Source organism: Octopus bimaculoides, chromosome 6, assembly GCF_046866305.1.
Source record: "Octopus bimaculoides isolate indiv1 chromosome 6, ASM4686630v1, whole genome shotgun sequence".
In the NCBI taxonomy this organism is placed as follows: Eukaryota; Metazoa; Mollusca; class Cephalopoda; order Octopoda; family Octopodidae; genus Octopus; species Octopus bimaculoides.
The window spans coordinates 25499300-25525637 of NC_142933.1; the positions used below are offsets into that span (position 1 = coordinate 25499300).

Genomic DNA, 26338 nt, shown 5'->3' on the forward strand with positions numbered 1-26338 from the left:
ACAATATATCAACATGCAGATACATATTCCCAAGTTAATATACATTTATGCAATATCATATGAACAAACTCTTAACACTTTGATCTTGAAATGCATAGAATACATAACTGCTATCAATCCTATCTGAAAGATTAACATTCGTGCAAATATAAAAAAAGAGTTGCACTAATATTATTGTTAATTTTCTTGTAAATACAAGACCTTTTCTCAAAGTTGTTGGTAAATGCATTTTAAAATTCGTTTGGGATTTGATGATCCTCCCAGTTTTAAGATCAGAATGAAAAACTTCGGTTTATATGAGGTAGTCCCCGATGCTTCAGTAACTAAAGAAGCATCTTGTTTAGATGCGAGCATTTTTCTGGTTTCATACGCTTCATGGCGGAAAATCTTGTCAGAACCATCATGGAATATGACTCCCCTTAAATGCAGGACAAATATTTGTGAAAAGATCTTTCAAAACTATCACCAGATCACAAGGAGATTCCTTCTAAATGTCAATGTGGTTTTCATGATTCTCGTGGCGCAATCAATATAAATCTTCTGTGCATAACAACTGCAAGAAAAAAAGCAAAGTAAAACAGAAACCGTCTTTCACTGGTTTCTAAGACTTCCAAAAGCCTTTTGTCTGTGTACCAAGAGATGCGATGTGTATGATTCTTCAACGTTTAAGCTACCCAAACAACGTTACATCACTGGTGCAAGGACTGCAAATGGATTGAAGCAGAGTTGCTTTCTTGCACCTGCACTCTACGTATACTTACCTATGATATTTTAAAACTTCCCTCGGATAATCGAATTGGTGAAATTAGATACATTTGATGGTGATATGTTTAACACAAGCTGCTTTCGACCCCATCGACTTATCAACATCCATCGCGTCTCAGAGTTCCCATACGTAGTTGACAATGCTACTTCCTGTTAGACATATTGGGAACTCCAGATACTCAGCAACTTTACCAGTGCATTTGATCACTTTGGCTTCAAGAAGCTCAAAGTCCTCGCCCAATCTGCTCCGTAAACCAATCTCTGTGAGACTGGTTTATGGAGCAGATCTCAAACATGTCTCTAGTAAGTTGATCATTTTCTCGAAGTTAGAAGTCTTCTTTCTAATAAATGCATTTCTGAAAAAGGTATGGAACACAGAATTGGATCAGTGTATCCAGCATTTGAAAATCTGGAAAAACTGGTCTTTAGGAATGAATATTTAATTAGAAAGATTTTTTTTTAAAAAACCATTAAAAATAAGTAATAAAAAAAAAAAACTAGTGATTCACCAGGTTGTCGTTATCTTAGAATTAATGAATATAGTTAGATAACATGCGAACTCCACTGTCAGTACATCATAAAGCTGGAGCGTTTCTGTCTACACAAGCTCATGCCATCTTATATATTATGGGAGAACTATATAAAGAATGCTTTCCTTAAAAAAAAAAAAAAAAGGAAGAAATCCATAGTCAAAGCGTCGAAGCTTAGAATCCACCATCATGAAACTTCGGATACGATGACGAGGACATATATTTCGAATGAAAAGAGAGAGATTTCTCTTTTTCTTACCCGAATTTGATTTTTCAATTATTATTATTATTATTATCATTATTATTATTAGTTTTATTATTATTATTATTATTATTATTATTATTATTATTATTATTATTATTATTATTATTATTATTATTATTATTATTATTATTATTATTTACAGAACATTATATTATCAACACAATATTGTTTCAGTTTGTAATATGACTGTGAGAGTATGTGTGGTAGTGGTCGTGGTGGGGATCCGCAATTTCCTGCTGAGCATATTTGATCTGTTTATGGTGATCAAATGTTTGTGTTCACACCAGAGGCGTGGTCAGGCTCTAAAGTTAGTGGTGGGAGTGCGCACATTAATAAAAAAAAAAGGCATCGTGACACATAACCAAACAATTTTTAACTCATTTCTCTTATACTACGCGAAATATTTAATTAGTTATAATATACGTAGTTGTATTCCACAGTCATTAATCTCTCGTTTCAGTAACAATGTCATATACATGCATACATACATACATACATACATACATACACACACACATACATACATACATACATACATACATACATACATACATACATACATACATACATACACACACACACACACATGTATGTATATAAACATCTAAACACACACATATATATACGTACTGCAAATAGTATTTCTATCATTCTCAGTTTTAATGTGTAATTTGATTTGCATACAACACAAACTAAGGATATATATTGATTGTGATGATAGAATCATAGAAGAAATAGCTAGAGTTTACCTTAACTGCCTATATAATGCATATACATGGGAGAACAATGCCTGTCATCGCCACAGATGGAGGAAGCAGGTTAAGGAGGGGATCAACGCTTTTGAGAGAGCACGTATCCAGCATGAAGAACTTAAGCGAGCTGCGCGAAAGCACACGGCTCATATAATGGGGAAAGCTTTGTCTGCAATGTTTGCAGTCGTGTATGCTTGTCAAGAGCAGGGCTCATTAGCCAACAATGGAGCCGTAAATGCAAAATGTAAGTTAGTCTTAGAGCGCACAATGTTCCTGAAGGTCGGCAATGGTCTTCCTCGGTTATGAGTGGACGGCCATCAAGTATGTATGTATGTATGTATATACACACACACACACACACACACATACCTAAAAGGTTTAATGAAAATCTTCTGAAATAGTCTCAGTATTTGATGGAAGAAGCATCTTTTTTAATATTTAAAAATTTGCGAAAAGAAAAATTCTTTAAACCTTGTTTTCAAGCCATGGACCCCTCTGGGGGTCGGTGTCTGTAGGCTTGGGGGTGGGGGCTTGTTAACAAACAGAAAAGCTTTCCAGTGACTTACTCAGACATCTCACAAATGTATTATATCAATGGTTCTATCATTCTTATCTTTATTTTCGTTTTCTTTTTTCTTTTCTTGCGAAGAAAATGCCGAAGGGTAAGAAGAAAGTAAAACTGACGGAGGAGCAGAAGATCCATCAGGAAGAGCAGAAGATGCTTCTGCAGATAGAAATGAAAAGGAAGAAAGAAGAAATTCTAATGCAATATCTTAAGGTTAGTGTCGCTGTTCTTATTGTTGCTACGGTTGATCTTCTGGTTGATTCTTGACAATTGGCTGGCCCTAATCATCTGCAAGCTCAGTTGTCTAAGAAGTTCCCTTCACAACTACATGGTCCCAGATTCGATTCCATAGAAACAGTACCTTAGGTAAGTGCTGAGTGTACACGGACGTGTTATACGTTATTGTGCACAACCTTATTTAATAGATGTTGCTTAGTTTTCTTTTATTTAATTCCAGCCTGATAAGCTTTGTACTCGTCAGAACATTTATTAGCTGCTGTTTATGACAGAATTGGTGTTCGTAGCTGATGAAGCGTAACAACGCAGTAAAACATGTCCGATATTCTGATGACTAGTTTTCAAACACATTGACTGTCAGGAGAACTTCTCTTTCAAGACAGTTATCGCAGCTAATCTTCACATCCGACGTTCGGCCCTAACGTTCCAGCAAGCAAAATAATGCTTCTGCCTGCTGCCTAAAATTCCAACTTGCAAATTTGACCAATGTCCCCACTGGGGGAGCAAGCACATCGGATAGTGCAGACGCCGTAGCCGTAGCCGTCATTTGCTGTTGTAGTGTAGGGTTCATGTTCGGAGTTTCATTGGGAATACAATTCACATGTGGTCCCTAGTCACAGGCATACACACTTTGAGATAGTGTAATCCGTAGCAGTTCTTATTGCTGGCGATGGATTACCGTCGCAAAGGATTCGTTGACCAACTTACCACCGATTATCAGAGCAGTCGTAGCTTGCGTTTGAAGCGAGTGGTACACATACTAGATAATCCATAGTTGGGGTCCTAATAGGTGCTACAACATCGGGTCAGAGTAGGCCTGGGAAGAATAAGGGCTAAGAGGTGCTTCCATACTCCTCAAACTTCTGGAACTCCTGTACAAAGGACCCACTACCGGATGTAGTTTAAAGGCTTAGCCAGTCCAAATGTTTGTGCAATTTGAGCAGAAGAAAAATATTTTGCTTGTTAATTCTTGGTGTCGTATTTTTCCCAAATTTCAGGACAAACATGCAAAAGAAGAGAAATTCACCAAATTGAACAACTTAATCATAAATGACAGATGGAGAGGAATTCTTCGCGAAATAAAAGGCAAAGAGATCAAGTCTGATATTGTTGTACTAAAGAATACTTTTGACCGGATTGTGGACCAAAAAGATGAGATTTTCAAAGCACTTTTGGTGGACATTGAAGAAGCCGAGGAACAGTATATAATGGCTTTGAGCAGCCACTTGGAAAACATCGACCGTTTCATAGGTAAGCTTTTTACGTTTCTGTTGTTTTGCTTGTGTTGGGCATTTGTTTACATTAGTTGTGGTATTTCATTTTTTTATTGGTTTCATTTTGAATTGTGGCTCTGCTGGGACATCATCTTCACGGCAATTTTAAGTACTCCTTGCTTTCACGTGTTATTTTATCATAAATACGTTTTATACACGCGCGCGCGCACACACACACACACACATATATACATATATACATACATATATATATATATATATATATATATATATATATATATATATATAAGATCTGGTAATTATTCATATATTAATATATTAATTAATATCGATTAATTATCAGGGGGCCAGCACATTTAAAGAATCAAAGAGATTCAGAAATCTCAGGGGATTAAGGTACATTTTAAAAATAACGTCGACCACTAACGTGGACAATTAATGCGCTAGAAATAGATCACATTTTGTGTCTATTAAGACCTAAAAAGTTCTCAACATGAAATATAGCAGCATACCAAAAACGTGAGCGGGCAAGACATTTAAAATCACCTAAAAAAATCATTATTAAACAGGAACCAGGTTTCGGATTTAACAAATTCTTACCATTTGTCTATTCCTCATCAGCCTGATTTGTAATGTAGCAGTAATTTTCAGAATCCTATACATAGTTGCCCACCGCCATGTGTGCGCGTGCATATGGTTCTGCTAATTACAGCTTAATGGTAAAGTTCAAAAGTCTTCGTTTTGGCGCGCTAATTCCAGGAATATATCCACAGAAACTATTTACTGCGTCGAATATATTCAGAATGAGAACATGAGTAATGGGTAAATATTATTATAAGATCTGGTAATTATTCATATGTTAATATATTAATTAATATCGATTAATTATCAGGGGGCCAGCACATTTAAAGAATCAAAGAGATTCAGAAATATTATCTGCAATCTCAGGGGATTAAGGTACATTTAAAAAATAACGTCGACCACTAACGTGGACAATTAATGCGCTAGAAATAGATCACATTTTGTGTCTATTAAGACCTAAAAAGTTCTCAACATGAAATATAGCAGCATACCAAAAACGTGAGCGTATAAAGGTAAATGGCTTTTAAACACCTTCCAAGCTGCAATTGTTTTCGTTCCACCACACGATCACAGATCAGGTCACTTGCTAGACAAATACATCTCCGCAGTATATATATATATATATATATATATATATATATATATATATATATATATATATATATGTTGTTGTACTTGGGGATGGTCATATTGCCAGTTTAGCCAATAAAAACACACGCACTGTATATTTGGTGTTAATTTGCTTCAGCTTTATATTACATTAATCTTAATCTTATTTCGGCCAGAGTTCTTTCGTCACACTTCTGTGACCTCATCAGTGGTCCTTTATTTCCTTCCTTCTTATGTGTGTCTCACCTTGCTAGATATCAGCCATTTTGTATTTTTTATATATATATATATATATATATATATATATATATATATATATATATATAATAAATGAGTATATGCATATATACGTACAGGTATGTGCATACCGACATCCACCTGTATGTATAGGTGCATATCTGGGTACAGGACATTGCAAACAAACGTAGACGAGAACACACGAGCCACATAGAGAACATCTCCTTCATTAGCCACCCACGTTTTAACACCGGCGTTTCGACGAGCTTGGGCAGGACGCATCGCTAAAACGGCTCGTCCCATGGATCGCAGATTAAATTTGTATACGCAAATTAAATCTAGCCATGGAGGAATGTAGTGGCGGACAAAAAACAAGACAGGAAAACAAACAGAAAAGGCTTTACGGCCAGACGAGAAAAATTATGTGTGTAAGAACGCGATGAGGCACGGACCCGAGAGGGACAAAGTGGTGCGTGCGTTGCTTGGCGAAAGCCAAGGAAGGAAAGGATTATTGACCGGAAGCATGTGACCATGCCGGTGTAAAGGGAAGAGAGAGAAACAGAGGGAGGAAGTAGAAGAATAGGTGAGCAACGAGAGGAAAAGAGAAAGAGAGGAAAAACGAGGGGGAAAAAGAGATACGTAGTAGTAACAGAGGAAGAACGAGAGGGGTAAAGCGAGATACGTAGTAGTACAGAACGGGATTTATATTATACACACTCACACACACACACACACACACACACACACACACACACACACACACACACACACACACATATATATATATATATATATATATATATATATATGTGCGTATGTATACACACATACATACAAAACTATCCTAATGATGTTACCTAAATTCCATCATCATCATCATCATCATCATCATCATCATCATCATCATCATCATCATCATCATCATCATCATCACCGGCATCACCACCCCCACTAGCACCACTAACAACACCACCACCTCTCCCTGCAACTCGAAGTTACTAACCATGTGATATGTGAAAAAATTTTCAGAACTTCAGAAAGAAAGGCTACAGAATTTCCAGCTGGAATATGATAAAGATCTGTGCATAGTCAAAGAAGAATTCGACAAAGAAAGGGAGAAGATGCTGACCATGTATGGTGCCGAGATGAATGACTTGGCTGATATCATGTATGCCATGGAACAACATTTCATCGAGAAAGAAATGAAAGCAAAATCGGATTTTGATAATTTGAAAGATGAAGTTCGGAACAAGGTTAGCGAACCAAATCAGCATTTAACTGACTGACTGACTGATTGGTTTCCCCTACTGGCTCTCCTACTGGATCCCCTGGTGGCTCCCCTACTAGTTCCCCTACTATATCCCCTACTGGATCCCCTACTGAATCCCTTGTTGGCTCCCCTACTGGCTCCCCTACTGGCTCCCCTACTGGCTTCCCAACTGGCTTCCCTTCTGGCTCCCCTATTGGCTACTCTACAAGCTTTCCCCACTGGATCCCCTACTACCTCCCCTACTGGATCCCCTACTATATCCCCTACTGAATCCCTTACTGGTTCCCTTACTAGTTCCCCTACTATATCCCCTACTGAATCCCTTGCTGACTCCCCTACTGGATCCACTACTACCTCATCTATTGTATCCCCTACTACCTCCCCTACTGGATCCCCTACTATATCCCCTACTATATCCCCTACTGAATCCCTTGCGGGCTCCCCTACTGGCTCCCCTACAAGCTTCCAACTGGCTCCCCTTCTAGCTCCTCTATTGGCTACCCTATTAACTTCTACCACTGGATCACATACTACCTCCCCTACTGGATCCCCTACTAGCTTCCCTACTGGATCCCCTATTAGCTTCCTTACTAGATCTCCTACCGTATCCCCTGTTAGCTCACCTGCCGGCTCCCCTTGGCTCACTTACAGGATCCCCTACTAGCTCCCCTATTGGATCTCCTGATGGATCTCCTGATGGATACCCTGCTGGATCCTTTACTGAATCCCCTACTAGCTCCGCTACTGGATACAATACTGAATCCCCTACAAGTTCCCCTACAAGTCCCCTACTGGCCCCTACACATCAGATGACTGTTCACCTATATATATTTTTTTATTGCGTTTTACTTGTTTCATTCATTAAACTGCAGCCATACTGGGAGAATTTTACTTGTTTTTAGTTGAATGAATCGACCCAAGTACTTATTCATATTAAAGCCTGCTAAGTTTTTTATCGGTCCTTTCATAAGCACACCAACACCGGTTGTCAAGCAGTAATGGTTACTAACATAGTCACACACACACATACATACATACATATATATATATGTATATATATATATACACATATATATGTATATGTATGTATGTGTGTGTATGTATATATATATAAAAGAAGGGATGGTATTATTTTTTTTAAAGTAAGATGAAGTGTGATCAGGGCTGAATTAAGATCCATAGAGACCCTAAGCATTTAAAAGGTTTTGGTGCCCTCAAGTATACGTAAATGGTTCAAAATGTAAACGAAAATGATTCAAAATGTAAACGATAATAAACCATAAAATAATTTTTTTATTTTTCACAATGAAACAAAATTAACAGCAAGATGGAAAATATTTATTTTTGTATTTCCACTTTATTTATATTTGAAAATTTTTCTCCGTTTTCTTTTTTCTTTTTTAATTGCAAAATCTTCGGTGATATCGTTAAATTTAATTTTACAGAAAACTTCTTAATTTATACTTAGTAGAGATAAGGCATTACGAATATTATTCTAGCAAGTTTGAAGTGATTTCTTTCGTGCCGTAAACCATTTTCATTTTTGTGGTGCCTCCATCCGTTGATGCCCTAAGTACGTACTTATTTTGCTTAATGGTTAATCCAGCGCTGAGTGTCTTGCTCAAGAGCATGATGCATTGGCCAATCCGGAAACCGTGATTGTGAGTGCCCACCTAACCATCACCACCATCAATCACTACCGCCATCTACACCACCGTCACCTCTTCTGTCTTTGTCATGTTTATCATATTTTATTTTTTCTCTGACCAGAACCTCGAAGAGAAGCATTCGTTACGCGTGTCTCTGGAATCAAAAGTCGAACATCTGTGGATGTTGTTTAACCAGACAAAGGCACATTACCACGAGACCACAGAAGAACGTAAGGAAGCATTTGAGAAGCTGAAGAAGAAAGACGCGAAAAGCTCTGAGGAAATCGAAAAACAGATGCGTAAAGTGCAACGAATAGCGGTAAGACACGTTATAGTTATTATAGTTGTTAGTGTTGTCGCTGCTGCTGCAAAGACACTGAATCGGTAGGGTTGAATTTAAAGTATGAGCCTAGAGTTGGGTACTATTGTTTTAGTTGGAGCGTGGGACCAGATGCCTAGCAGTATTTGTTAAAGCTCTTTACATTCTGCGTTCAAAACCTGCCGTTACACACTTGGGTCATGCGAGTTACTTCGCCTCCTGGTTTGACACTATTACCTAATCCATGACAGCCATTTATGGAATCTATTCTACTGCAAGCATTCCGACCAGGGCTCTGATTTGTAGATACCATTCACCTCTCACTGATCTTGGAACTCCTGAAAAGGCTATGGGAACTAGCTTTTCCGCCTGGCCAATTCCTTCCCTGGAATTATAATTATAGACGAGTATGTGCATCATCTAGGCAATAGTGTTCATATCCAAGTATTGAGAGACATAGATACCATATATGTGGATGCACTGATGCACAGATGTACGCAACGACGTACAAAACAGATTATTTTCTTGCCGGTTGTGCTATCAATTCTCGTAATTAAGTTCATACTGACCCTTGTGGTAGTTAAATCACATTTATTGTCTCCCTTTCATTCTTAATTTCAATTTTAATTATTTTAAACTTGTACATAACCGTTGTTTGTTTGTACTATTTCTTTTTTTTTTTTACAAATAGAATAAATAACGGTTTCTCTTATCGAAATATAAACATTTAAGACGGAAATAAAACCTAATACAAATTGGAAATATTATAATAAAGGAAAATACATATTACTTTTTACTTTTCCACATGCACAGAAATATGGATCTGCTGTGTGAGTATGTGTACGTGTGTGTGTGTTTGTGTGTGTGTGTGTGTGTGTTTGTGTGTGTGTGTGTGTGTGTGTGAATCTTTGCATTTATGAGTTACCGCCCCTTTCACATGTTTAGTTGTTCTCCTGTATACCGCATGTTATAAATCTTCAAAAAAATTCCCGGAAGCCATCGATATTTGTTTTAGTAGCATCTTGATCGATGATGACAAGAAAAAACGATCTTCGTATACGCCAAACCTAGAGCTAAGGGCATTAATTCATGTGTGCATGAGTTATTGCCCTTGTCCACTAACACCAACGCAACACGTTCGCAATTATATTAAATAATTGTGTGTGTGTGTGTGCGAGCGTAATACTAAAACATATACACACACACACACACACACACACACACACACACACACACACACACATATATATATGCATGTATGTATAGACACGCACACAATCCTATAAAGCAGTGCACTGAAATATCTAGTGTAATGGTATCCTATCCCTTCTAAAATATACCTTGGTACAAATGGTACTACTTTTTGTGAAATTTTAGGAGCAGATTGGCAACTTGAAGGTAAAAATGGCCTACAATGCAAAAGTCAACGAAGAAAAAAACCGAAAACTACGAGAGGTTTGTACATCATTATTTCTTTTCCGTCTCTACTCACTACAGTCATATCTACACAGATACGCATTCACAGCCAAGTTATATTTCTGCATAGAGTATCTTATCTTCGAAACGTCGAGTTAGAATAGAGGTAGCTGATGAATAATATCCAAGTGGTTTTCTGTTTTCCTATGTGTTCGTTCCGTTGTCTGTAGTTCATTGTTCTAAAGTCCTGTACCCTGATATGCATCTATATACACATGTAGATGAAAGTATATACATATATGTGTGTATACATGCATATATATTTTTTGTATTATATATATATATATATATATATATATATATATATATATATATATATATATATATATATATATATATATATATACATATTTATTTATTTATGCGTTTCAGCCAAGTGGCTGCGGTCATGCTGAAGCACCACCATATATATGTATATATATATATATATATATATATATATATATATAAAGTGTAGTATATTGCCACTTAAGTGTGGCTGACCCCTAGGGGTGGATGTTACTGTTGCTTTTAGCCCCAGGAGGACATCTCCTCCAGCTGGCTTATCGACACACGACTGTGTCCTGTTTGCCAAGGGAGTTATCCCTCTCACCTCGACCAGCAGCACGAACGTATCCGGATTTCAGGGTTATTTCCCTTCGTCGGTGTTCGACAGCTGATGACCTTGGTGAGAGAGACAAAAACCTGGCAAACCTTATATGTTCTTTTCCAGTGAAATTCTTCACTGATATTGAAAAGGTGAAAACAAGCAATGTTAATTCTCTAAATGAAGTATTAACAGTAACTGCACGATAAAGTGTAGTATATTGCCACTTAAGTGTGGTTGACCCCTAGGGGTGGATGTTACTGTTGCTTTTAGCCCCAGGAGGACATCTCCTCCAGCTGGCTTATCGACACACGACTGTGTCCTGTTTGCCAAGGGAGTTATCCCTCTCACCTCGACCAGCAGCACGAACGTATCCGGATTTCAGGGTTATTTCCCTTCGTCGGCGTTCGACAGCTGATGACCTTGGTGAGAGAGACAAAAACCTGGCAAACCTTATATGTTCTTTTCCAGTGAAATTCTTCACTGATATTGAAAAGGTGAAAACAAGCAATGTTAATTCTCTAAATGAAGTATTAACAGTAACTGCACGATAAAGTGTAGTATATTGCCACTTAAGTGTGGCTGACCCCTAGGGGTGGATGTTACTGTTGCTTTTAGCCCCAGGAGGACATCTCCTCCAGCTGGCTTATCGACACACGACTGTGTCCTGTTTGCCAAGGGAGTTATCCCTCTCACGAAGGGAAATAACCCTGAAATCCGGATACGTTCGTGCTGCTGGTCGAGGTGAGAGGGATAACTCCCTTGGCAAACAGGACACAGTCGTGTGTCGATAAGCCAGCTGGAGGAGATGTCCTCCTGGGGCTAAAAGCAACAGTAACATCCACCCCTAGGGGTCAGCCACACTTAAGTGGCAATATACTACACTTTATCGTGCAGTTACTGTTAATACTTCATTTAGAGAATTAACATTGCTTGTTTTCACCTTTTCAATATCAGTGAAGAATTTCACTGGAAAAGAACATATAAGGTTTGCCAGGTTTTTGTCTCTCTCACCAAGGTCATCAGCTGTCGAACGCCGACGAAGGGAAATAACCCTGAAATCCGGATACGTTCGTGCTACTGGTCGAGGTGAGAGGGATAACTCCCTTGGCAAACAGGACACAGTCGTGTGTCGATAAGCCAGCTGGAGGAGATGTCCTCCTGGGGCTAAAAGCAACAGTAACATCCACCCCTAGGGGTCAGCCACACTTAAGTGGCATTATACTACACTTTATCGTGCAGTTACTGTTAATACTTCATTTAGAGAATTAACATTGCTTGTTTTCACCTTTTCAATATCAGTGAAGAATTTCACTGGAAAAGAACATATAAGGTTTGCCAGGTTTTTGTCTCTCTCACCAAGGTCATCAGCTGTCGAACGCCGACGAAGGGAAATAACCCTGAAATCCGGATACGTTCGTGCTGCTGGTCGAGGTGAGAGGGATAACTCCCTTGGCAAACAGGACACAGTCGTGTGTCGATAAGCCAGCTGGAGGAGATGTCCTCCTGGGGCTAAAAGCAACAGTAACATCCACCCCTAGGGGTCAGCCACACTTAAGTGGCAATATACTACACTTTATCGTGCAGTTACTGTTAATACTTCATTTAGAGAATTAACATTGCTTGTTTTCACCTTTTCAATATCAGTGAAGAATTTCACTGGAAAAGAACATATAAGGTTTGCCAGGTTTTTGTCTCTCTCACCAAGGTCATCAGCTGTCGAACGCCGACGAAGGGAAATAACCCTGAAATCCGGATACGTTCGTGCTACTGGTCGAGGTGAGAGGGATAACTCCCTTGGCAAACAGGACACAGTCGTGTGTCGATAAGCCAGCTGGAGGAGATGTCCTCCTGGGGCTAAAAGCAACAGTAACATCCACCCCTAGGGGTCAGCCACACTTAAGTGGCAATATACTACACTTTATCGTGCAGTTACTGTTAATACTTCATTTAGAGAATTAACATTGCTTGTTTTCACCTTTTCAATATCAGTGAAGAATTTCACTGGAAAAGAACATATAAGGTTTGCCAGGTTTTTGTCTCTCTCACCAAGGTCATCAGCTGTCGAACGCCGACGAAGGGAAATAACCCTGAAATCCGGATACGTTCGTGCTGCTGGTCGAGGTGAGAGGGATAACTCCCTTGGCAAACAGGACACAGTCGTGTGTCGATAAGCCAGCTGGAGGAGATGTCCTCCTGGGGCTAAAAGCAACAGTAACATCCACCCCTAGGGGTCAGCCACACTTAAGTGGCAATATACTACACTTTATCGTGCAGTTACTGTTAATACTTCATTTAGAGAATTAACATTGCTTGTTTTCACCTTTTCAATATCAGTGAAGAATTTCACTGGAAAAGAACATATAAGGTTTGCCAGGTTTTTGTCTCTCTCACCAAGGTCATCAGCTGTCGAACGCCGACGAAGGGAAATAACCCTGAAATCCGGATACGTTCGTGCTGCTGGTCGAGGTGAGAGGGATAACTCCCTTGGCAAACAGGACACAGTCGTGTGTCGATAAGCCAGCTGGAGGAGATGTCCTCCTGGGGCTAAAAGCAACAGTAACATCCACCCCTAGGGGTCAGCCACACTTAAGTGGCAATATACTACACTTTATCGTGCAGTTACTGTTAATACTTCATTTAGAGAATTAACATTGCTTGTTTTCACCTTTTCAATATCAGTGAAGAATTTCACTGGAAAAGAACATATAAGGTTTGCCAGGTTTTTGTCTCTCTCACCAAGGTCATCAGCTGTCGAACGCCGACGAAGGGAAATAACCCTGAAATCCGGATACGTTCGTGCTGCTGGTCGAGGTGAGAGGGATAACTCCCTTGGCAAACAGGACACAGTCGTGTGTCGATAAGCCAGCTGGAGGAGATGTCCTCCTGGGGCTAAAAGCAACAGTAACATCCACCCCTAGGGGTCAGCCACACTTAAGTGGCAATATACTACACTTTATCGTGCAGTTACTGTTAATACTTCATTTAGAGAATTAACATATATATATATATATATATATATATATATATATATATATATATATATATATATATATGAGAGAGAGAGAGAGAGAGAGTTAGGTGTGATGTACAGAAATTGAATATTGAGAAAAAATAGTCGTCAGAATTTTGGAAAAATTTGAAAAAATTTTATTACTTCATTATTGTTAGCGCTTTTTGTTCCTTTTTGGAACTTGTCAAATAAAATTTTGTGAATGTACAAACAGCTTGTTCATTTATATAAAACAGGTGCTTTGGGGTGGGGTTTTGTTTAGAAGAGAACATTGTTTTTGTTGTTTTTTTGGAGGGGTGAGGTTCCATGACAATAGAGATGAATAGATAGATAGATAGATAGATAGATAGATAGATAGATAGATAGATAAATAGATAGATAGATACAAACATGCATACATACATGCATAGTCAGACAGATAGACAGATGGGTAGAAGGTAAGATATCTACTACGTATGTGGAAAATCGGTGTGTGTTTGTTTGTGGCGTTGTTAGCTAACTCCTCCTACATCGTTCTATTGATTTTGATGAAACTTGACACGTGAGTACCACTCATATCTGGAAACCTCGTAACATACTTAGATTGTTGAAAAATTCGATAACACGTCCCCAGTAAGGGATCTGTATCACTAGCTCATATAACTATTTTTTTTTAAACACCCAAGTGAAATAACCAATACTACCTGCACAATATTTTTTAAACACTCAAGGGAAATAACCCATAGGACCTGCATTTACACTTGCTAGTTTTTAGCGAAGCGATCAATATTTGATTCTCACGATCAGCAGACCTAATTCTGCATTTCACTACTCACAGTTTTCAACTGCTAAACCTTATTATTGCACTTTCTTGATGCATGTACACTTTCAATGCACATAACTCCGATAATTCTGCATTTTTCCAGTTAAAATTTTTCGATGACACTACATAAATTTTTGATTCCAGAACGTATTTAATAAGTGTGTCCCAATACAATGAACTCATACTTTGAATGCTTAAAATTCTTTAAAAAGGAAACCAAACTTCCACACCACATTAAGTTGGGACACCCTGTATCACTTATATTTATTTTACAAATCATGATATTTATTGCTTATTTACAGTTCATACAACATTTTCATGAAACTAATTGAGCCATCGAATTTATAAATATTTTACAGGTTTCATTGTTTATGTTCGATTACTTTCAATATTGATTTTTTGAGTGTCCAATTTCTAATTTTTGCAGACAATATCACTTTTTTACTTTATTTGACACGTGAGTAGAACTCAGGTCTGGAAACCTCGTGACATACTTAGATTGTCGAAAAAAAAAACGATAATAGGGCCCATCCAGTGGATCCTCCTATCTACTACATATTACTAATATTTTATTTAAACAATCCAAGGGAAATAAGCCATACCACCTGCAGTTTTTAGCGATGTGATCAATATTTGGTTCTCTTGATCAGCCGACCTAATCCTGCATTTCACTACTCACAGTTTTGATCTGCTAAACATTATTATCGCACTTCCTTAATTTGAATCTCTTCATTCACACATTTCGATACATACATACTTTTTTGAATGCCCATTACTCCGATAATTCTGCATTTTTACAGTTACACTTTCTCCACGACAGCAGATAAATTTTTTTCCTCAACGTATTTGTTGTGGATTCATGCAGGCATAGCGTGGATCCGATCCTCGATTGCCAAATTTCACTTAACATTTCAACAACGCTTTTCTCACGGTAAAACAATAGTTTTTCTGTGAACGACAACCTCTCTCGCCAATCTCCGAAAACCTCTCTCGACAACCTCCGACAACCTCTCTCACCAACCTCCAACAATTTTTTTCCCCAACCTCCGAAAACCTCTCCCTCCTCCAACTGACAGTTTTTGTACTTTTTCGCGACGGAAAATACACCTTTTGTGGCAGTTATAACGAAATTGCTTTTTTATATCAGACTAATAAGGCGTTTCAATAGAACATCTTTACCCCCGAGAATTACCGGATACACTTGCTGGTATATATATATATATATATATATATATATATATATATATATATATATATATATATATATATATATATATATATATATATATATATATATACATGCATACATTTATATATACGCAGACAAACCTCAACCTACGTCGTTAATTGGTTCCAGGAGACATGACTTAAGTCGAAAAACGACTTAAATCGAATTAACTTACCTCTAGGCTAGGCTAGGCCGAATTTACTTGTTTCTAGGCTAAACCGATAATAACTGTTCCCAGTTCTGTACTTTATGAATGCATTTCAATAATACATGGTTAATTAAAACCTATTTTAAGTTTACAAACAAATGGTTTGTATTTTTTAATACAGTACAGTAAAAAAAAAAAAGTAATCTAAATTTACGAATACAATTTGGTGGTGTTTACCGTACACTTTATTTATGAATGCGGTAAAATAAAATCCTTCTTTAAGCTTAGAAAACAAATTCAGTAATCATTATTATTTCGCAAAATTAAAAAAAAAAACTAAATTATCTTAAATTTACCAATTCGTACATACAATTTGGTGACTTCGTGATTCCATGATTTCGTTCACTAAGCTACACTACTTTATGGTGTGTATCTTAACAGTTACTGTACGTATTTTAATATGATTTTATATGCTTTTATTCTTATTTATTGTACAGTAACATGATTTTATGTGCTTTTAACGGTTTTCTAGTGATTTTACGATTTCAATATCTGTGGCAGACAGACGTAATGTCGAGCAAAATGACTTAACTTGATTATTTTTTCATATATATTTTTCAAAACCGACGTATAATCAAGAATAACTTAAACCGAAACGACTTAAGCCGAGGTATGCTTGTATACATGTGTGTGTGTGTGTGTGTGTATGTGTTTATCACTCATTTTCTTTCTGTACACACAGACACACTCTCTGTCTCTGTCCGTCTCTCTCCCTCGTTCATTTCTCTCTCTCTCTCTCTCTCCCTCTCTCTCTCTCTCTCTCTCTCTTTCTTTCTCTCTCTCTGTATGCATGCACATAGCGTATGCTTAAGCATATATATATATATATATATATATATATATATATATATATATATATATAGATAGATAGATAGATAGATAGATAGATAGATAGATAGATAGATAGATATATAAATAATATATAATATATGCATATATCCATTCATATATGTACATACCTACATCTATATGTATACATACATGCATACATGGGTACAGGACATCAAAAAAACGTTAAACACAATGATAAACGAAATTGCTGGCCTTTGGCAAAATTTGAAACCAATATGTTTTCTCATCCACAGGAAAAAGATAAGATGAGGTTTGTGTTGCAAGGAATGAAGATTGAGATGAACAAGTTACGGACTATGGAGTTTGAGAAACTTACTCGTCTCGCTTTAGAGAGTAATGACGCCATCAGCAAACTCACCAGACAGAGAGATAAGGTCAGTATAGTCTTTCTACTGGAGGCGCAATGGCCCAGTGGTTAGGGCAGCGGACTCGCGGTCATAGGATCGCGGTTTCGATTCCCATACCGGGCGTTGTGAGTGTTTATTGGACGAAAACACCTAAAAGCACCACGAGGCTCCGGCGGAGGATGGTGGCGAACCCTGCTGTACTCTTTCACCACAACTTTCTCTCACTCTTACTTGTATTTCAAAGTAAGAGTGCCTGTATTTCAAAGGGTCAGCCTTGTCACACTGTGTCACGCTGAATATCCCCTAGAACTGCGTTAAGGGTACACGTGTCTGTGGAGTGCTCAGCCACTTGCACGTTAATTTCACAAGCAGGCTGTTCCGTTGATCGGATCAGCTGGAACCTTTGTCGTCGTAAGCGACGGAGTGCCAACAACAAAAGTTTTTCTGCTAATGTTTCTCAATTCTATATGCCCTCGTCACCACTATTTCTGGCTGATCTCTGTAATAATTCACTGCAGTATTCCGGCATGCAAATGAGGGCGCCTCTGTGGTGGCTGGATCTGATGGAAATAGAAGCCAAATCTCCTTCAGATCACACGACACCACCTAAAATAAGAAAAGTCTGCATTAGATAATGTAATACTATATGCAAGCAAAAACAATATGGCTACAGCTGGAATACTTTTAATCATAGACTTAGGGCTAAATAACACCCTCGTAACTTGTGGCGGTTGACACAAACTAACAAGATATGCGGTGCCATGTCGGAATCGTGACACGCTAGAGGAACGCATACGTCAGTCGGTTCTTCCCGGAACCGCAATTTTCAGTGACTTGTGGAAGGCCTACCTTCACATTCCTGAAATTGATGGCTATAATCTTCGACACAGAACAGTGAACCACAGCGTTGAGTTTATTAAATCGTAAAATGGTACCCATACGCAACAAGGTGGGGGAAATCACATGGGCCTGTGTAAAAACGAAGGAATAAATGATGCTGTGGGACCCACCGTTCTTTGATCGACTCGTACCTCTGCGAACTTATGTGGCGCAGGAGGAACGAAAGCTGTAATTTGTTTGAGAGACTCCAGAGTGTATCTTAAACTTTAGTTTTTGAATTTTCGCTATAAAAGATGTTTTAATTATTTACATAAATTGAATTGTTACTACAGTAGTATAACATGCAGTTCTTTTGTTTTGGGTTTCTTTCTTTTTTTTTTTTTTTTTTGGTAACTTTTCGAAAAAATAAGTTTCATAGAATAATATTTCCTTTTCAAATTCTTTACGTGCCTCTTCCATTGTTTCACATGATAATATTCATTAAAACTTATTAGAACTTCAAAACTTCTTACAACATTCGTCGTAGTCGACCTTGCGATTGGGTAAAAATGGTCAAACTTTAAACCTCTGTAACATTTTTCTAAACTTTTTCTGAAACAGCAAAATCAGTTTCAGTGTGAAAGATTACAGTGCAGTCTTAGGAGGCAGCATCTTTTAACGCTACACTCCTTGATATACACTCGTCACCTCTTCTACTCTAAGAGTTTTTCACTTTAGTTAACAAGTAAGGAATTTTATCTTAAACAATCTGTAGAACGAAATCGAAGACATAATCCATCGATAATATTATTTTGTTATAGAACAACTACGTTGGTAAAACTGGATGCCACTCTTAAAAGAAATGCAATTTGTAGTCTGGATGTGCAAATTTGTCTTGAATATGGCAGCAAATATAACAATCTCAATACAAAAATTCAATCTATCACTAGTTGAAGTATTGAAAGGAATAGCGATATCTCCCATAATACAGAACATTACTGTCAACTACTTAGTGTAGTTTCGGAGAAGATCCACCACATTGTATCAAGGTATCCCACACTAACTCCAAGAAAATATACTTGGAGACATAATAACATGATATAAAGCTTCTTTACATTCGCCTGAATACCGAATATCAGTTGTTGTAATAAAATGTTATCTCGTCCTGCATATGAAACTCTAGCTGTCTTGTAAAATAAACTTGCGAAAATACTATGAAATTTTATTGTTCAGATTGACCTGCTTCCCAGCCACATGGTTCTGGGTTCCGTCAGTTACGACGGTAAGGGATCCAGTTGATCCGATCAACAGAACAGCCTGATCGGGAAATTAACGTGGCTGAGCACTCCACAGACACGTATACCCTTAACATAGTTCTCAGGGAGATTCAGCATGACACAGAATGTGACAAGGCCGGCCCTTTGAAATACAGGTACAACTCATTTTTGCCAGCTGAGTGGAGTGGAGCAACGTGAAATAGTGTATGATTTAAGGACACAACGAGCCGCTCAGAATCGAACTCATGACCTTGCAATCGTCAGCTGAATACCATCATCACTAATCCACAAAGGTTGTTAAGCAGTGGTGGGAGGTGCCTGTGCGTTTGTCCCGTGCCAACGCGTAACAGCCAGTGTTGGTTTGTTTACATCCCGTAACTTAGTGTTCGGCAAAAGCGGTCGGTAGAATGAATACCAGGTTTTAAAACAATGGTTACTGGGGTCGATTCGTTTGACTAAATAGAAAATAGTAATACTAGAATCTGTAAAAGGGTGGTGCCCCAGTATGGCCACAGTCTAATGACTGAAAGAACTAAAAGATAAAAGAAAAGATATTCTACATAGCAAAAATGACATCAGCGTATTTAATTGCACCAAATGACAGAAATGTGCAGAAGTGGACTGGAAAAGATTAAAGATCTGAGCTGTTGAAGTAAAAAATATTGTGTGAAAGAATGCCTTTATCATCTCATAATTGGCATAACTGAATACGCAGTTATTTTAGTCCGGTCATTGACATATTACCAGCGTAGATATAGGCATGTACTAGAAAATAGTAATACTAGAATCTGTAAACACTGCTAGGTCATTTTCACATAACATCAATTAACTGATATTTTTTTTTAACTTTAAACATATTTGGTAGCCTTGAACATTTCCGTAAACCTTGAACATCCTTGTTAACTATACACAATTTCCATGAACATTTTTATGAACATTTTTATGAATATTGGTCAATGAACATTTTTATGAATATTGGTCAATGAACATTTTTATGAATATTGGTCGTTCATACAATCCACGGTTGAGATTGTAGTGACATCTTATAGCAGACGACTGTTATATGTTCAATGTCCGGAGTTTTATCCACGCATGCGCAGGGACTAGTTCCAGAAGGAATACAGGAAGAGTCTCATGCGCATGCGTAGAGTTCGACACCCAGCTTTGGCGCCTTTTCTCAGTCTCTTCGTTGACTGATCTCCGTCGAGCCAAGACGTCCAACAGAGCTCTCTCACATGTCAGCACCAGAGCTTCACAAATAACCACGGAAATCATTCAGAAGGCGTCTCAGTAACCGAGAGCGACGAGCTACCGAATTCCCTCCAAGCGTGAACTGAATTCCACTGTAAATAAATATTGTTATGTTGTTCAGAATCTGCGTTCCGTTTTTTCTTCTAGAAATTTAATGTACGGAAGCGGTGTACACCTAATGGTGTATAACCACTTTCCTACAAGATCATTGCCTTGTTACTAGTGATAGTGACAATAGTAGTGTTAGTGAATGTGCTACTGCTGGTGGCACCGCTGCTACGTAAGTAATAGTGACACTAGTGGAGACGGTGGTAATTTGCACTATACATACTGTCCATGTCTTTCCTTTCTGAACTTATGAAGTTGAGATGTGACAGTTATAAAACTGAGATTTCAAATTAATTCTAAGCAAGTCCTCTAGCCATTCACTTTCGCCGCCCTATTCCTGGGAGGTTATTAGAGGCAGAATCCTCAGGCACCACCTCCATTGGGTCCTAATGAGAAACAAGCGCCATTACAATTTCCTGCTAGATTCTCAAGCGTGACCACCTGAAACTATCGATATTATCTAACCATCTCGTCCTTGGTTCACCCCTAGGTCTCCTGCTAGTTGACTCGGGTCGAAGAATCCATCTTATGATTCTTTCATGTGACATTCTAGCCACAAGTCCGTAATCCTGAAGCTGTGACACCCCAAGAAGGAGCAACTCGACCAGGAGAGATTCCCTGATCTCCGAGTTAAGCAACATGCCATGTAATGTTACTCCAGAAATTCGTCAGAGGGATCCCACTTCGGTTGCCTGTATTTGCGATCGTACTCTTTCGCTCCCTACTATTCATTACTTATGCCTAATACATGGGTCAGCAAAATGAAATGACTAGTTTTCTTTGTCTAAGGATACCTTTATCACAAAATAAATAACATTATACAATAACCAAACTCTAAAAGGTCAAACAGCAAAGGTATTATATTTCTTTGTACAACGCATGGGTTTTTACCAATTATTCATTATATAATTTATTACTTATTTATTCCGTCTGTTTTACTGTTTGTTTTAAGGGGGTCAAGATACTGAAGCTGTTCGAGAGATGCCGCAAACTGGAAACAGAAAGGGAGAAGGTCCTCCCTTTCTACCCAGATACCATCAAACCTGAGGAGATTGAGAAAGCCTGGCTGGATGACCATAATCCTTGCAATAAAAACTTACAGAAAGTAAGCACTCGAATTCTCACCACGATCATACTCTCTCTATCTCATTCTCTCTATCTCCACCTTCTCTCTCTCTCTCTCCCTTACTCTCATTAAAAAACAGTCATTATCCGTGAACGTGCATTGTTTCCTTTGCTCTTGTATTCACGAGCAGATATTCTTTTCTGCTCTAGGCACAAGGCCTGAAAGTTTGGGGGAGGGAGCCAAGTCGATTAGATGGACCCCAGTATGCAACTGGTACTTAATTTATCGACCCCGAAAGGATGAATGGCAAAGTCGACCTCGGCGGAATTTGAACTGAGAACGTAAAGACAGACGAAATACCGCTAAGCATTTCGCCCGACGTGCTAACTTTTCTTATTTCTTTACTGCCCACAAGGGGCTACACACAGAGGGGACAAACAAGGACAGACAAACGGGTTAAGTTGATTATATCGACCCCAGTGTGTAACTGGTACTTATTTAATCGACCCCGAAAGGATGAAAGGCAAAGTCGACCTCGGCGGAATTTGAACTGAGAACGTAAAGACAGACGAAATACCTATTTCTTTACTGCCCACAAGGGGCTACACACAGAGGGGACAAACAAGGACAGACAAACGGATTAAGTCGATTATATCGACCCCAGTGCGTAACTGGTACTTAATTTATCAACCCTGAAAGGATGAAAGGCAAAGTCGACCTCGGCGGAATTTGAACTCAGAACGCAGTGGCAGACGAAATACCGCTAAGCATTTCGCCCGGCGTGCTAACTTTTCTCCAAGCTCGCCGCCTTATTCACGAGCAGATATTGATACTCTCTGAACACACCTTACTCACATATACGATCGTATTCTGATGATTATGCGCATATAGCCACTAACACGCGTTCCTACTGTCTATCTGTTCCTATTTCGTCTTCCTTGCTTCTGTCCCTCTGCTCTAGACTCTTTGCTATATATCCGACGAAGTGCTAAGTCAGAAACGTAATATTTTTACTTTTAATTTTCTCGCAATAATTACAACCACCAACACTACCATCATCACCACCGCCACCGCCGCCTGCACCACCATTTCCTTTCTCTGTTTTATTTTCTACAATTTGTCTCTCTTTTTCTATAGATGATGGATGAATACAAACCGTTGACCAACTTCTGGAAGCGTTTTAACAAGGTTTTACTCGACAAACGTGTGTTGATAATGGAACACGAATTACTGGCACGTGACAACGAAAAGCTGAGATACTTGCTCAAGCAGTATCTTGATGGTATTTCAGTCAGCAGCGATGTCCTCTCTCAGACTAATCCATTGTTTATCGTCCACAATTCCCGCACCATAGCGTACGTTTTAACAAATTTATTATTATCATTATTATTATTATTATTATTATTATTATTGTTCAGTAGTTTTATTTTTATAACGTGCTTTCACTTCACTGCCGAGCGCAGCTCTGTGCGCCTTGGGTATGTGCTGTGGTTTGCTGTGGTGCTCTTATGTTTACTGTATTGAAAGTGTTTTGCGTAGAATGTGTGCAGTACCCAGTAGTGCAATTTTCTGTATGTTATATATATTTGTAAGTCCTGGTGTTTTTGTTATGCATTTGTCTGAATATTTTTTTTATTATACCTAAGGCACCTACTATGATAGGAATTGTTTCTGTTTTTAGATTCCACATTCGAGTTATCTCTATTTCCAGGTCTTTGTATTTTGAAAGTTTTTCCATTTCTTTTAGAGAAACGTTGTCATCTGCTGGTATTGATACATCAATTAGAAAGCATTTTTTTTCTTCATGATCTTTGACAACTATATCTGGTCTATTTGCCTTAATTTCTCTATCTGTGTGTATTGGCATATCCCAGAGTATGGTTGCTTTCTCGTTTTCTGTGACCTTTTCTGGCGTGTGTTTATACCATCTTTTTTCTGTTGTTATTCCATAGTGTTGGCATAGCTTCCAGTGTATATAGATCCCAGCTCTGTCGTGTCTGTGAATATATTCCTTCTTAGCCAGGACTGGGCAGCCAGAGATAATATGATTTATTGTTTCTTGTCCATCTCCACATATTCTACAGTTACTTGTTATATTTCTTTTCATTATGTGTTTTTGGTAATTTCTGGTGGGGAGGCTCTGGTCTTGTGCAGCAATTAAAAATCCTTCAGTCTCTGCTTTGAGTCCTGAGCTTCTCAGCCATTGCTGGGATTTTTCTCTGTCTATTTCTTTCGCATTTAGTTTAGCCTAGTATTTACCATGTAGGGGCTTTTCTTGCCATCGTTTTATCATGGTCCGTTGCTGTTCTAGTTTTAGTTTGGATTTCATTTGTTTTATAGCATTTCTTCTTCTTCTTCTTCTTCTTCTTCTTCTTCTTCTTCTTCTTCTTCTTCGTAATTGTTAGGTAGATTGATTTCTTGTTTGTATTTGTCAGCTTCCTTAAATACTGAAAACAGTTTTTTGTTTTGCTCGTGTTTTGTGGCTATTTGTATTAGTTTCCCTTGCTTCTGGAGTAGGTATTTTTGCAGTCCTATGGTGGTTATTTTATAATAGTTTTCTAGCTGTATAAGACCCCTGCCACTTTCTGTGCGTTGTATATATAGCCTTTCCATGTCAGATTTTGGGTGGTGCATCCTATATCCTGTCATTATTTTTCTTGTTTTCCTGTCTATTTTACATAGTTCGTTTAGTGTCCAGTTAAGGATGTTGTAGCTGTAGCTTATAACTGGGACAGCTAAAGTGTTGATACCCATTATCTTTATTATTATTATTATTATTATTATTATTATTATTATTATTATTATTATTATCATCATTATTATTATTATCATTATTATTATCATTATTATTATCATTGTTATTATTATTATTATTATTATTATTATTATTATTATTATTATTATTATTATTATTATTATTATTTATTCCAAGACGCACCGTACCCCATCCCATTTGGAAAAAAAAAAGCACAATGTTCGACAGTTAGAATTGTCTTTGATACTAAATCTCCTTGGTCAGAGCTGAATTGGAACTAATACACCGCTAGAACGACCGCTGCCACCACCATCATCGCTACTACCGCCACCACTACCAACAACAGCAATAATATTCTTTTCTACTCTAGGCACAAGGCCCGAAATTTGGGGGAGGGGTCCAGTCGATTAGATCGATCCCAGTGCGCAAATGGTACTTAATTTATTGACCCCGAAAGGATGAAAAGCAAAATCGATCTCGACGGAATTTGAACTCAGAACGTAAAGACAGACGAAATACCGCTAAGCCTTTCGCCCGGCGTGTTAACGTTTCTTATTTCTTTATTGCCCACAAGGGGCTAAACATAGAGGAGACAAACAAGGACAGGCAAAGGGATTAAGTCGATTACATCGACCCCAGTGCGTAACTGGTACTTATTTTATCGACCCCGAAAGGATGAAAGGCAAAGTCAACCTCGGCGGAATTTGAACTCAGAACATAAAGACAGACGAAATACCGCTAAGCATTTCGCCCGGCGTGCTAACGTTTCTTATTTCTTTATTACCCACAAGGGGCTAAACATAGAGGGGACAAACAAGGACAGACAAAGGGATTAAGTCGATTACATCGACCCCAGTGCGTAACTGGTACTTAATTTATTGACCCCGAAAGGATGAAAGGCAAAGTCAACCTCGGCGGAATTTGAACTCAGAATGTAACGGCAGACGAAATACCGCTAAGCATTTCGCCCGGTGTACTAACGTTTCTGCCGGTTCGTCGCCTTCACAACAACAACAGTAATATTAACAATCGGCTGCATATTTCTTGTCTAAAACATGTTTATTTTTACTTATTTCAGGAATGCTCTTGATCTAAATGACCCCCGTGTAAAGAAGAAAAGTAAAGCACTTGTATCCCAGGAAGCTGCACTTATCGTTAAAAATATACTAACCTGAATACTTGACCTCAATCAATAAAAGTTAGGAATAATTTTTTAAATGTCTTATTTTACTCATTAATAAAATTATGTCAACAGACAGGGGTACAGCCAAATGGTTTAACTGACTTACACACTTTGAAATCACTTCTTTTTCCAGATTCGATCCAACAAATACCTGGTAACTTGGTACACAAGTGTCTCCCATGGTAGCTTGTAGTATCGAATTGACCAATACGAGGTCTGTGTGACGGGATTTTGATAAACGGAAACTGAATAGAAACCTGAAGTATACGTAAATATGTGTGTATGTGTGTGAGAGAGAGGAGGAGAGAGAGGGAGCGAGAGAGAGATGGGACGAGATAGAGAGGGGGTGAGA

The 26338-nt window shown here is 38.2% G+C and overlaps 1 protein-coding gene across 1 annotated transcript in view; it reads left to right on the forward strand.

Moving 5' to 3' along the window:
* Window positions 1–26018, forward strand: part of LOC106873308 (dynein regulatory complex subunit 2) — a 29834-nt gene extending 3816 nt beyond the window's left edge. Inside the window, exons 2-10 of the mRNA XM_014920620.3 lie at window positions 2962–3090; window positions 4113–4365; window positions 6807–7030; window positions 8818–9015; window positions 10393–10470; window positions 17414–17554; window positions 21935–22087; window positions 23186–23403; window positions 25882–26018. Of these exons, the coding sequence (XP_014776106.1) occupies window positions 2965–3090; window positions 4113–4365; window positions 6807–7030; window positions 8818–9015; window positions 10393–10470; window positions 17414–17554; window positions 21935–22087; window positions 23186–23403; window positions 25882–25978 (1488 nt within the window). The 5' untranslated portion in view covers window positions 2962–2964 and the 3' untranslated portion in view covers window positions 25979–26018. The remainder of the gene's footprint in view (window positions 1–2961; window positions 3091–4112; window positions 4366–6806; window positions 7031–8817; window positions 9016–10392; window positions 10471–17413; window positions 17555–21934; window positions 22088–23185; window positions 23404–25881) is intronic.
* The last annotated feature ends 320 nt before the right edge of the window (window positions 26019–26338 follow it).